Raw genomic sequence first — 14,828 nt, 5'->3', positions numbered from 1 at the left:
TGATGTTATTATTACCACATATAATTAATAAGTCCATTCGATTAATTTGCTAATTTCTATTTAATCGATCAATCGAAGAAATGAAATCATAAAATACGAAGAAATTGAATCGAATAGCCGCCGAGAGAACACAATTTTCCATATCTTTGACTCATCTTTTTTCTCTCTCTCTCTCTCTTTTTCATTATCTCTCCCTCTTATTTTCTCTTATTCTTACGTTAATTCAATCTCGAACGAAGTCCGTTTTTTCTTCTTTCATTCCTTTCATCGAGAAGATCGCACGTGTTCGATAGTTCCGAGCTTTATATTGACGAGCCCAATAATTTCCGTGCTCTATATTTTGACGTCTTCAATATTTCTCCTGTTCGATATTAGAACGTAGGAATATTGAACCGGGAAATTTTCGATCCAACTGAAATTTACTCTCCTTCTCAATGCCGTTTCACTGGCCACGTTCCATTTCTCATATATTTTTCTTTTTTTTTTTTTTTTTTTTTTATGTAATACTTCCCTCATCTTTCTTCTTTTATTTTCAATCATAGAATAGAAGATTCCTTCCTTTTAATCAATTTTTCTCTGGACGTATATAGTTATCATTTCATTTATATGAAATATTTGAAATATTTTGTTCTTCTTATTAGAGTAATTAATGAAAAAATTAGTCACTCAAAGTCTAACGTTTTTCATATAGTAAGAATAAAGACTCGTACATAGATGGAAAGGTAGGTAGGTAGGTAGGTAGGTAGGTAGGTGGACATAAGCGATCTTCCACGCGTATAGATGGTATATATATATATATATATATGTGTGTGTAGGTACATAGGCTATATAGAAGGGTCATTGTGTAAACACGTCCCTAGTTCTAACGATCATGAGCATATATTTTCGAGGAACGTGCGAAGCTCGACGCGGTTAATCGAAACAACGCGTGGACGGGTGCGATTGTACGCTTTGGTGCGTCCTACAGCAGTATTAGGGTAGCCGTTTACTATATTCTATTCTCTCTCTCTGTCTATTTGTCTCTCCGTAGGTATATATGTATATGCATGCGACCGCAAACGTCTGGGTTGGCGAGAGCATGAGGCTAGTAGGAATGCGCATATTGCGCAATTAGGCATACCTAGGACGTCGACGCATCCCAGCTGGCTCAACATGGGCTGCGCGTTGATTTGGCACATGTAGCAACCTCGATCGGCTTTCCTGAGTTGGCGAATATGCAAGCTCCAAGTGGCCTCCTCGTCCTCTCTCGAACGAGTCTGATTCTTTGCCTTGGCCTTTTCGACGTTTACTTGGAAACGGGCTGAATGGGTCACCGTTCGCTGACCCATCGACAATATTGTCTGATCCTCCACTCGTAGCCATCCTACCTAAACATACGTAACACTTTTATTCGTCGTCAAATCTTCAATCAAATCTGTCTTCGTCTTACATTTTATTTCCACCAATTTCACATTTAAAAAGGTCCAAACTCATTTTTCAAGATTTCACTCAATTTATAAGACTTCGATACCGTCCGATCCTCTATTCGTAGCCACCCTATCCAAAACCTTTACGTATAATAAATATACATATTTATGACATTTAACTGTACGAGTTATTTGGAAAATGGTAATATTGCTCATAAATGGTACGACCATTGAGAACAAATATTTAATAGGGATACAAATTTTATTCCAATATTATATTCAATTTATTCTCTTTAAACGTTGCTACTGTTATCGATACTTTTCCTGATGCAGCTTGCTGCAAGTCGAGTAGATCAAGAAAGTTTATATAAATTTATGTCCGAAAATGATAAAAGTCCAAAGATATTTACTTATTCACTTTCGTTCACTTTCGTTCGCTTTCGTTCACTTTCGTTCACTTTCGTTCGCTTTCCTGGAAATCTTGAAACGCTTTTTGGATTCTTCGGCAAAGCATATTGGGGGACCTTAGTTTATACGAACTTTCTTCACCTACCAAACCTAATTAATATGCAATATAAGTTTGGTACCGACCACTTTGGACATCTTGTCGATATGCATGAGCTTTAGCTTAATTCTGAGTCATAATGCAAATGAAATAAAATACAAAAAGTATTACCTTGGACCTATAAAAAGAGAAGGATGTAAATAGAAATAGAAATAGATGGAGTGTTTTATCGAATAGGATTACGAAGGAATCCATCAAATCCCGAGTTGTCGATACGAAAGTCGTCGTTGAAAAGTAGATCATAGATAAAATCTAATCTTATTTTAGAAAGGAAGAATGAAAGAAAGAAAGATAGTACAGTAAGGTAAAGCAGAAGCGTATATACATATACGTATATACATATACTTATATATATATATATATATATACGTTTAACTTAAATCGAGTCTTGGAAAAGGGGATCGAACTCTTTGCTTGCTTTGAATTTCTATGATTAAAGGAACTTAATAATCGATCCCTTCTCATACCTATGTACGTGTATATGTGTGTTTGTTCGAAGAAGATAGATAGTTCGGAGAAGTTCATATCGGAGAAGTTTATCGAATCTCGAGAGACTTCTCCGCTAACGTTTTGTTCCACCATCATAAAGAAAATTAAGAAGAAAAAGAAAATGATAGAAATAAAAAGAAGGGAAGAGATGTTACAAAGAGAAAGGAGGAGAAAGGAGGAAAAAGGAAGATAGACTGACGGATAGACTGGCGGATAGAGGCAAATAAATAGATCCAAAGAAAAAGATAGAGATAGATAGTTAGACAAATAGATAGAAATAGAGTAAAAGGTAAAGAAGGAAGAAGGGTATCGGGCAAATATCGAAGTACTACAAGCACGAAACCATTAGCAAAGTATCCATAGACGTTTCGAAGGACGCGAACACGTCTATAAAGTTTCCTACGAAAGCGTTCTCTTCTTCTCTTTCTATTTGCCTTCCGCTTACCCTTCCCTCGAAAGAACGTCTCGCCTTCGTCAAGGATACCCTAGTTCTCTTCCTGCCTCGAATAGGGCGTTCTTCTCGACGTCTCGACGGAATACGACGCCCACACCACCAAAGACTTCCTAAATTTCTCCTTTAGGATAGATCTATCTAGATGTACGCGTTTAGATTAACGAACGATATCCTAACGACTAAATCCTACGATAGAAAGAGATAAAAGAACAACGACAGAACGGAACAACATCTTTATTTATTTCTCTCTTATATATTTCAAATACATTCTCTTTACCCCCCTACGTTTGCAAACTATAATCCTCTAATTCTGTTTTATCTCTGCTGGAAAGTCATTGTATAACTTCGCACCTACATAAGACAGACTCTTTTGTATACTTTTTGTTCTATGAAATTCTATAGCAATATTCTCAGACTGTCTAGTGCATTCACCCCTCGCATTTCCTGCTATTTTCATTCTATTATTAAATTGTTTTAGGAACATTCCTTAAACTGTCTTCGAAATAAAAGTGCGTATACATTATAATATAGTCCCTATTTTACATTACATTCATAAGTTTCAAATTCCATTACGTTCATAAATTGCAATGGGAGTAGGAGACAAGGAGTAAGAATGAGTAAGAGAGTAGGAAAGTTAGATAGATAGACAGAGAGAGAGAGAGAGAGAGAGAATTTTCTCAAAAAAGGGTACTTTCAGACTCTTAAATTAGAGATTTTCCGGACGAAATTGATCTGAAATGAAAGCTACGTATCCTCGTTATGTCAGAAATGGAAATAATTACAAAATAGAGAAAATAGAGTTATCCAAAAAATACAAAATTAAACACTCGACGAGAAGAATTTCTATATTTAATTAGAATTCCGTATTAAGTAACCCATACTGTTCCTAAATTTGTGCGTTTCATTTTATTTCTCTAGTAATTAAAACTAACGCAAACTCTCTTGGTTTCATTTTAATCAATTTTCATGAATTTTCAAGATTTAGAAAAATAGAAAAAAATAGAAAAAAATATAAAAAGAAAAAATCCAAAGGATGACTTTCCACTTTTCATTTGAGATCGATTTCATCGAAAATCCCGGGTCTCTCTCTCGGAGATCCGAGCCACCTTTCGTGTCAGTCAGGTATACTAGACAACCTCGGTATGAGATGGTTTCTCGTCCTAATATTATATCGCGAAAATCATCTCCCCTCTCTGTTACTCGTGCATGCGCACATATACGTATGTGCAACCGGTAATTGCTTTTAGGTGAGAACACTTCCACTACCACCATCGACATCGCCGATACCACTACTACCATAGCTGTATCCCAGCAGCAGCAGCAGCAGAAGCAGCATCACCGGCAGTGCCAGGTTGGGAATCAAGCCCGACGAAAGGTTCAATTTAACGTCGTATCGTTTGCCACTGTTATCTATGATGGTGCACTTGGTAATTAATCTCTAGTCGGGACCATCCCTTCCCCTTCTACACACTTTCTCGCTCGCTCTCTTCGTATACACGCGCGCGTATGCACACGTACACAGAGGTGTTACCTAAACCGAATGAGACACGAGACGCGCGTCATCGTCATCGTCATCGTCATCGTCATCGTCGTCATCATCGTCGTCATTGTCGACGCGTAGTTCGCGATCGAGCTTCATCCTAGAATCTCTATTCTCTATTTGGGGGAACAAAAGAAAGAAAAGATATTTTGCCATTTGATATAACGAATAAACACAATTTTCATAACGATCTACGAAGAAAGACAGAAAGGAAAAGGAAAAAGGTGCGAGTTTTTAATTTGAAGAAAGCGATAGCACTTAGCGTTATAATCGTGCTAGGTACGTGCTTTTAGCCGGTTAGCGGAAACGCCAGCTGTGAAGTATCTACTTTCCTGCCTGGTAGTTTCCGTTCAAAGTGCTTGCTTTCGAGACATTAACATGCGAGATACGCGGCGTCTTTACGAATTACGTTCCTCCTCTTCTCCTTTCCGTCATTCTTCGTGCCCATTGCTTTTCTTCTTCTACGGATAATCAAATGACACGGAAATAACGTAAATACTTTAAGAATAACGACGAAAATAATCCTTTGTTCGGATTAGGAAAGAGCTTAGGAAAGAAGCTTGCAAATTCTTAGGGTTGTCGAGGAGGGGGTACAATTTGGTTGGCAACGGTTAAGAGACAACTTCGATTCTCGACGCATTACCCGAAGCCGGGAAATTCCCCGGTGGGCAGCTCGTATACCACCACCGGCAACCGCCACACCACCGGCAACCGCCACCACCGACCACCACCCCGATTCTTCGGGCCCCCAAAACTCCCCCTGTAATATTTCGAGAGTCCTAGGGCCACGAATCTACGTTAGCGCTAAGAGATTGCTCTCTCCCCATACCTTGCTCTTCCTCTTCCGTTCCATTGTAATCATGGAAACAATCATTCTTCCCTCTCCCTATCTTTCCCTATCTCTAGGTTTGGCGTCTCTATCGCGTCGGGGGGATGTCGGGGGGATGTCGGGGGGATGTCGACGACAGCCGAGAATGGCCGACGATGCCAAGGCTGCTGCTGCTGCTGCTGCTGCTGCTGCTACCCTTTCGCTCGCCTTCATAGCAATCACCGATTTGTCTGAATAAGCCTCCGGCAAGTATATGCTCGTGGAAACACCAGCCCTAACTTTCTCATCCCTCGAATCCCCACTCCGAGCAATCTCAAAGCTGCCAGAGTGACTACCTACCTACCTACCTACCTACCTCCCCACCTACCTCCCCCACCTCTAATTCTTCAACATCACCGAAAATACTAACGTTCGTCGATCCTACCCGATGGGAGTGCAAAGAGATTCGTCGCGTGGGGGGGCTGTTGGCGGTAGAAAAGATGTATGAGAGATAAAAAGGGGTGGTCGAGGGTGGTTAGTCGGTTGCTCGGTTCGGAGACGACTCCCGACGTTAGCCGGAGAGACAGATTCGCGTCGATAAACGCGACTATATTCTCCATATAAAAAGAATGCGCATCTATTTGTTTTTCTCTTTTTTTCTACGACGAGCACTCGTCGAGCATTTAACGAACGCCGTTGAGTGCTATTGTTACTTTTTCCCTCTCTTTTTTTTTTCCTTTCCTTGTATTCTTTACCCATCTTTCGTTTACAATAAGATCGGCGAGCCGTTTATAATGTGTCTTTAATCGTGCTACGTTTAACGGGCTTGTTTTTTTTCCATCATCGATCGACTATCGTATCGGATTCGATCGGATTTATATATTCGATTTTTCAACTTAAAGCGCTAAATAACGATAAGCTTTCGAGTGGACACCAGGTGAATCCGAATTAGGTTAGTTTGGATGTTTGTAATCTAGATTAAACTGATCCATTGCTAATAATATCATCGTAGTTTGGAGAAGATAGTTAACTAACGGATAGTTGGATAAATTTTAGGTACATACGTCTTTGCCGTTGTTAGAATGTGCTACGTTTCGTTTACCTTTCCTGTTCGGCCAACGTAACCCTTAATGGATTCGCTTCGCAAATAGCATTCGTTCTCTTTCGCTGATTCAATCGCGATCGAGCTACGATGCGTCAACGTTTCGAATGTTCGTCAATTGGCACCGTACAAAAACGGTGTCAAAATAAAAAAATAATTACAAAAAGTTATAGCCGTTGCTCGTTGATCGAGCAAATTGGAACAATTTACTTTTTTACTTTATTTGTTTTATTCTTCTTTGATATATATATATATATTTCATTTAGTTTAGTAAAAACGAACGGTAAAATTTGTTTTTACGCAAAATCACGAGCAATCGCGCCATTGTCATCGTTGCATACGATTTAGTACGAACTCGAATATCTATTCGATTTCTTTGCTACATTAGGAATATGTTTCCAATATGTATTTGCGCGGTTTCGATCCGATAAACTTTTCGTCGTCGAACGGAAAGATCAAAAGACCTTTGAAAAATATTTTTAATGGTGGATAGTCCTTATTCCATTCCCTATCCAAGAGAAATACGGAAAGATAGAGATAGAAATATAAGGGAGGCTCCCGGTATCGATTGTACGACTAAAAAAAGATTTTCATTTTACATAAAAACATATATCGAAAGGATAAAATAAATTTTTTTTTATATAAAAAATAAGACCCTTTGCGTTTTGTCAAAAATAGGAATGCAATAATCTGTTTTTAGATCCATCGGAGATATTCCTAAAATGGGCTTTGGTTTCTCCGAGTCTTTGTTCCGGAGAAAATCAACTTTGAACTTTGAATATTCTCCGAGCACGTGTTTACCGTGTACCGTGTACCGTGTGTCCTGTGCAACCACAGCAATGTGTGGTTAACCGGATCTAGAAACAAACCACGCGTGTCCTTTACCAATAGCCACGCGCGATGCATTCGTTATCGGTATTATACGCGGTATATTACTTATCTCTATCTTTGTCTATTTATAAATCGAGAAGAGCTATGCGAATCGCATAGAAGACAAATAGAAAGGATTTCGAAGGATTCCAAGAGAAAGGGAAAGACGATAAAGGAATAAAAGGAGACACCAACGCGTCTCTGGCACCCCTCGATCCTCAACGATATTCGATCCTCGATCTCGTGAATCGGATAGCTTGGCTAAATTGAACTAGTTGTTCACCTTCTGGCCATCGAAAATCGGTCATTGGAATTCGAAGCTAACCGTTCGGGAGGATGGATGTCTTCGCGATTCAACGAAGGAACGAACCAACCAACCAACCAACCAACGAACAGGGCTACGGTGGGCTGGGGCCGATGTCGGGGTTTAAGGGTTAAAGGTAGGGGGAATCAAGAATAGAACGAACAAAAGCTGGGATTATTCGTGTTAACGCTTCTAGTTTCTCTACCGTTGTTTATAGCTCGATATTAATATTATTTAGTTATGTATAGGACTATACGGGGCTGATATAGACGGGATTGTTGGACTCTATTCGATAAATCGAATATATTATTTCGGTTAGCGAGCTCGTTTATCGCGTCAATCGAATTTCAATGATTGCATATTAAAGGATAGATTTGCATTAGGATTGGATCATTTTGATATTAACAATTACGACCGTAAAGAGTTTTCCTAAATAGCGATTGTTTTTTTCCTTTTTTTTATACGTTTCCATATAATTTAATACCCTTGTTAATATTCATCGCGTTAATCATCTTTTTTATATAGGATTTAGAGTTATGGGAAGTATGACGGAGGGGATAACAATAACGATATTAAATATTTTTCGAGGAAAATTTCATAAATGTAACCAACTCGTATAGCTATATTTTTCTACAAGGTGGCTCGTTATCGTAAATTGCATCGGATAGCTCGGTATCTCGACGAAATGTTCTCGAAGAAGGAGCCAAATTTCGCGGTGTTCCACCTTTGAAGACGATCTTAAGTATACTCGTAAAAAATGAGTTTGTTAAACGTAATGAAAGATAAATACCGCGCTCGTATAACTCGATTCGAAACGATACACCCTGTACACGGATACGGAACGGATGATCTCGAATGTCGGCCATAAAACGCGTATTACTGGTACGCATCGCAACGGAAGAGTTTTCGGGGAATGGCGATGCGCGCAACGAAATTCGTTGTCATCCAATTTCTATTCCGTTCGTGCGAGATATTCATCGTGAGTGCGTTAACAGTGGCGTACGTAAAATAAATCTAAAAAGTCCATCGGCGCGTATCCACGAACCTACCGACGAGTAGGAATATTTAAATGCGGATCGATTCATTCGGGGCTACGTTGCAGTAGGAGGCGTCAGGGTTGCGTCAGGGTACGTCTCGAAAATAGCGTCGTTCCCTAAAACGCCCTCGCCAAAATCCCAAAGAACAGCTCTGGAATAGCTACGAAAGCTCCGACGCTTCCTCCTCTTCTTCCGTTGCCGCGAACGACGACGCGTCAGGTTTAATAATAATCGAAATAATCTAGACAAAAGGTAGGAAATTACATTTCCATCGCAAGCGGCCGGGCGGATAAATTCGTTAGGAGCTACGGACCGAACCTATGTTCCCTGTCTCTCTCTCTCTCTCTCGTAATGAACACGCGCATCGTTGAAGAGAGCCAAACAAAGAGAGAAATACTCGAAGAGAGGGAGAAAGATAACTCGCCGTGGACGTTTTTCAATTTCGTCGCTGTCAAACGGATTGGTTCGATGGAAGTACAAGCAGCGTTACAGGTAAATCGAAATAAAACCAAAAATAGGGAACGATTCGACTTTTAGTATCGATTGATCGGTCGTTTAGCCAGTTTCAAACTTGCATTCTATGTTCGTTCGTTCGTTCGTTCGTTCGTTCGTTCGTTCGTTGGTTCGAATTCGTACAGGCAAACGCGAAATGACAGTTTTAATATCCTCCGAGGATAAACATTTATACGTGCCACCAGCAGGTGGTTGCGGCCAATCGAATGTGTATGCATAAGCGTTGAAAACAAATCGTGTTATTCGGCTTAATTGCCGGTACGTGCTATTTATCAACGTTCTTTATGTCTTTACATTAGTTTTAGCCTTTTTTTTACTTTATATTTCTTTCCTTTATTCCCCCATTTGCGTTTTTACGCGCAAAACGAGAGAGAGAGAGAGAGGGAGGGAGGATAGCTAACGTTTGTTTTCTTGCTTTTCGTTTGTAATTTAGTAAACTTGTTTTGTTGCGAGTCTAATTGTTATTAGAGTTCCCCGGCGAACGTGCGCGTAAAAGGTAAATTGAAATGTTTAACGGTTACATTATTAATTGTTCGAAATAAGGAAAATGTCGTAATTAGTTTTTTCTAAGTTTTCGCGTTATCGAAATATTATTTAAAAATGCGGCAAAATGAATAATGCAAGTTGCGAGTTGGACGAGGAATAAAAAAGACGAGACGAAGGGAGGAAGGAAAAAACGTTTGACTTTATAAGCGACCGGAAGTAAACGACGAGGGTAACGTACCGGAAGGGAAAGTTTACGAGGAGCGAAAGAAGAAAGTGAGGTTCCCGTTGGCATAACCGAAAGAGAATCGGTCTTGATATCTTTCCCAAGTTACAGGAGGGAGAAAAAACTGTCCATTGTAAAAGCGTAGAAGCTCGGGTAGAAGCTCGAGAAGAACAAACTGAATGCCACTTTCGGTGGTATTGTCCGAGCATAAAAGCTGCGGGAGCTGGTTTTGCTCTTACAATTAAATGCGCCGGAATGAGACTCGACGAAGCCGTTTCGAGTCCACTTGGATATCCTGATTACCATCAGAAAGAGAGAATATTTTCATATTTCAATGTACATTTAATATGTATTGCTCTCCTATTATGCTAACCGCTAACTTTTATTGTACGTTACTTTTCGCCGCGTGTCCGTTTTGTATATTTTTCGCGATCCTCGCGTTCTTATTTATTTGGAAATTTTCTTCTTCCGAGATCTGGATTTTATTTGGCAGAAATTGAGTTTGCCGAAGTTGTTCGGCTCGCTTTCGAAACGATCAAATGATAAAACGATAAAAAATCGTCGAACAAGATCGGACGAGTTTGCTTCGCGAAGCAAATCTTTGTTCCTCGGAAATATTCTCTCTCTCTCCTTTCGCTCGGAAAAAAAAGAAAGGAGAACGAATTGGGATAAGAAAAGAGATGACGAATTCAGCGCCGCGGTTTCCGTTTCCCCCCGTTTAATCTCGTTTCCCGGTTAAACGCGTTGTCGCTGGATGAACTAGAAAACACCTTCCACCTTGTTTTATTTCATTTGTTTCTTTCATGGTAAAAATTCGGATACTTTTGTCGTTGCCCCTACTTAAATTGAAAACTGCGTAACGAAATGGGGGGGGGGCAGGTACATCAGGCTTCTCGAATTTTTCCCGTTGTGTCTCCCTTTCAAGGGTGACCCATTTATTTTCCACTCGCGGCGTTCCAGCCGAATTTGAAATTCTCTTATCGCGCCGTCCTCGCTTTTAATTAAAACCAGGACGAGGATTTCCTTCGAAGATCTTTTTTTTTCTTCTTCAAATCCAATCATCCCTCCCACCTTGGGTCAGCCCCGAATCGTTCGTTCTAACTTACCTTGTAATTACCCAGTTTCCGGATCGTGCAAGATAGGATTGCTTCTTTGCCGATCGCCGCGGTCACGTTACCGATCGCTTCTGAAAAACTCGGGGCATCTGAAAAATACAAATTCAACCGTATTTCAGTATTATCGCGATATTTGATACGACATTTACGTAAAGTATGCTTTATATAATATAGGTACCGTTAGTAGAGTACTAACGATGACTTCGCAGCGCGTTGCGATTCCCGTTGATTTTCGAGCTTTCGCGAGTACGGTAAATCTAGTTTGCATTTCTATGGAGAGATTACAACGTCGATTCCGTAGTTTAAATCAACATCGATCGACGTCTTCGCGTCTTCGCGTTCTCGTCAGAGACCGTCAAAATTATCTACGACGAAAAGACCCCTTCCAACTTCTAACGCATTTCCCCCCCCCCCCCAACATAGAAATTCTCTATTTGTTCTAAATTTGTCAATAAGTTATTTTTCGTGGCAACGCGACTGCACACACACCCTATAACGCATCTCGTCCATCAAGCGACAAATGTCTAATTTTAATCTTACACGGATACATCATGTCAATGTACACTATAAACAAAGTCTATCATCCCTCTTTCTTTTTCGCTCTCGGAAGCTTCGAAAATCCATCAAAAGCTAGTCATTTAGTTCTCGCTTTTCCGAGGGGACCATATTTCGACGGCATGTATCGGCTTCATCCATTAATGCCGGTGTAGTAGCTTCACGGTTGATAGGAAATCGAAGTTACGCATCGTTTGCGGGAAGCCTCGATATTATATGTGTCAAGCTGGTATTAAGTAATCGATGTCATTGTACTCCCTCTCCTCCCCCTGCCCCGCAAACCGCCCCATCGCTCTATCTTTTCTACATATACCGAACCTGAAATATTTTTATTTCGGCATCGAAATGACTGACTTTTCGTTCCAAAATATAATAGTTAGTACCTACTATTTAAAAAGGAAAATCATTCGTTGATAACAAAACCTAATGGAAAGGTAACAATGTAATAAATTTGTTGGTAAAAATTAGGCGCGCGTAAATAGACTGTACGGGTGTACTCGAAGTATCGAAACGTTTTCGCGTAATATGCTAAACGTAATTACGCTTTGGCAATCGTTGGATGAATTTAAGCGACGAAACGAAGTCGATCGAATTAATTGAATAAGAGGGAGGAAGAGAGGGAGGGAGAAACTGGAGCGGGGGTAGAAGGAGGGTTAGAGAGAATCTCTCTTTATTTTAAAACCACCAAGTCGAGTACGGTGCGAATCGATTCGTTGCTAACTCAAGATAAATATGGTTCAACTAAAAAAAAGGACGAGACAAAAAAAATGAATCACCAGGAGTGGAAGAAAAATAAAGATACGTTTCTATCGAACGAATGGATCGAACGATGTTTATTCTCGTTTATTGGAAACATGGAAAACCATTCGGAATGTTTCACCTGGATTACCGAATTTGTTTGTTACGATGTACCGTCGCGAGATATAGTAGACTATTTTTTAAATAATATCAATTTTCTATTACAAATGATAAGATACAAAAATTCCAAAAACCGGCAATAATGCGAAAGATAACATTTTATCGCGTATTAATATTACAAAACAGGAAAATATCAAACCAACTTGGAATGAAACCCGAATAAGAAGTAACAGACAAAGTATAATATACCTCTCTTATGCATAACTTTGCTCCTCTTTATTTGAAATCAGCTTTACGAGAAGAAACAATATGGAAATAGAAAGAGGGAGATGAAAATAGTGCTAAAGATAGGAACGCTAAGAAATAGAGATAAAGAAACAAATTTCTAAGTCGATTAAAAGTCAAGAACATAACAAATTCCATAGAGACAAAAGAAACTAAAGAAATCAGCGAATGCAACGAGCAAAGAAAAAGAAAAAGAACAAGAAAAAGAACAAGAAAAAGAGAGAACACTGGTACGAACAGAATTCAAGCTCTTTTTCGCGTGTGCCAATATCGAATTTCGAAGTTAAACTTTCCAAGTATAGTCCAAGTCGATAGAATATCCAAGGAAAAAGAGAGGCTAGAAAAGAACTAGAAAGGGTTGTATCGTCGAAGTGTAAAAAGAGCTGAGACTGCAGCTGTGTACCAGAGCAGAGCAACGAGATATCCGACAGATACGTCAAAACTACTTATACAAGCCACTGGCGTGGAAACAGTTGCTACATAACGTTACAAAGAGAAAGGGTAAGGGCATGAGAGTTAGAAAATTAGAAAGAGAGAGAGAGAGAGAGAAAATAGTTGGGTCCGAGTAGTCTTCTCGATAGAAGAGGTCCCACGGAAACAACGTTTCGGGTATTATGATAAGATATTCACTGACAGAAATAGCCCGGGGCTTCGAACGGAGTACAAGAGTAGAATTTTCAGTTTCCGCATCTTCGTATCTGGCGTGTAATATAAGTAAACGGGGAGGAAAATAGGGGATCCGATGAGCTTCGAGTTTTCCTCTTGGAGGGAGAAAAATATAGAAAATTTTGGTAAAAAGACGTCGCCGGTAAGTACGAGCCTACAAACCCCGTTATATACCTTTTTATTTTATGGCTAAATTATTCGAGAGAAGAAAAATAATTCAATCTTAACGTTCGTTGCTGCTGCCGCGGCTACTCCCTGACCGAAAATACTTCAGAATTATATATTATGGTATATATATATATATAGATCGAAAGTGCTTCCCTTTTATTGGTCCACCTTTTACAATTTCTACGATGCATCCGTGATTTAGAAAATATCGAATTATTTGATTTATTATATTTTTGAAGATTATTGCATTTGGGATGGTCCGATGAAATTTTTCATATATATATCAGATATTATTTGTCGTATTAAATGTGTATATACGTATACGCGCAATATCTTTAACCACGTTTCACTTTTACCGAACCACTGGTCCCGTTAAAATTAGCGGAAATGCACGGTCCGCTACTTTTTGAGATCCGAGAGAACTCGAGAAAATGCGATAAGAGAGAGAAATTCTCTCTCGTTCTCTTGAATATGAAATCGTCGAGCAATTTAGCTGAAAGAGAGAAGACGAAGAATGCAAAAATTCGACTCATTTCGACTCATTTCGACTAAAGAATCACCGGGTATAAGAGTTTCTTTCTATCGTCTAAATAGAAATTTGTGTAAGGTATATCTGTATAGTATAGACGATTTAACAAGATCGTTTGAATAAATTAGCTTTGCGGCAATGATGAGATAAAGCTTTACTCGTTTCTTCTCTTAACTTTTATATTTTTTTGCAATATTTTAGGACGATCGTATTTATTCATCGTTAAGCATTTTTGCATATGACTTATTTTATTTCGCCAATTAAAACTATCGCTCGGCATCGAGCGTTTCTCGCAAATTTCGAGAATAAATCTCGGCAACTCCATGGAGAGCTATCCTTTGAAACTAGTCGGTCGTCCAATAAGCGTCTCTTTCAAACCAAAATTAGATAGGAATAAGTGTTACGTTTCTAGTTATATTTCAAGCAACAGTCAACATCGGCTTCGAACTAATTCTTTTTATTTTCTTTTATTATTATATTTTTCTCTCGGTTTATTCCATTTTCTTTTTGTCGAGATGAGGAAGCTGCAACGAAGCGGAAGCAGAAGCAGAAGAAGAAGAAGAAGAAGAAGAAGAAATAAGAAAAGAAACAGAATAGGAAAGCAAAAGAGCGAATGTAAAACGAAATCGCGACGCCATACGGACGTTCTCATACGCTCTCTTTACCGAAAATACATTTTACGGCTTTTTCTATACGCGTATTTGCGTCTCTCGGTATATACATATTTGTTTAAAGGTGTAGGCGCATATACAGGGTGACTCGTCCAATGGGAAATAGTTGGACTTTGTTTTTTCCAATAGAATATTGTATAATTATTATTATTAATATATTATATAGGAGTATTCGTTTATGTTG

General features: G+C 39.2%; 1 protein-coding gene across 2 annotated transcripts in view; it reads right to left on the bottom strand.

The window, feature by feature from the left end:
• The window catches only part of LOC122514873 (lachesin-like), a 35,671-nt gene that overhangs the window by 5,197 nt on the left and 15,646 nt on the right, over positions 1–14,828 (bottom strand). For both annotated transcript variants that reach the window (XM_043631968.1, XM_043631966.1), the window contains 2 exons: positions 10,904–11,001; positions 1,121–1,367 (listed from right to left, as the gene is read on the bottom strand). In XM_043631968.1, coding sequence (XP_043487903.1) covers positions 1,121–1,367; positions 10,904–11,001 — 345 coding nt within the window. The remainder of the gene's footprint in view (positions 1–1,120; positions 1,368–10,903; positions 11,002–14,828) is intronic.

This window comes from Polistes fuscatus, unplaced genomic scaffold (genome assembly GCF_010416935.1).
Source record: "Polistes fuscatus isolate 324 unplaced genomic scaffold, CU_Pfus_HIC Scaffold16, whole genome shotgun sequence".
NCBI lineage: Eukaryota > Metazoa > Arthropoda > Insecta > Hymenoptera > Vespidae > Polistes > Polistes fuscatus.
The sequence above is the reverse complement of the archived record's forward strand: the minus strand, read 5'-3'. Positions and strand labels throughout refer to the sequence as shown.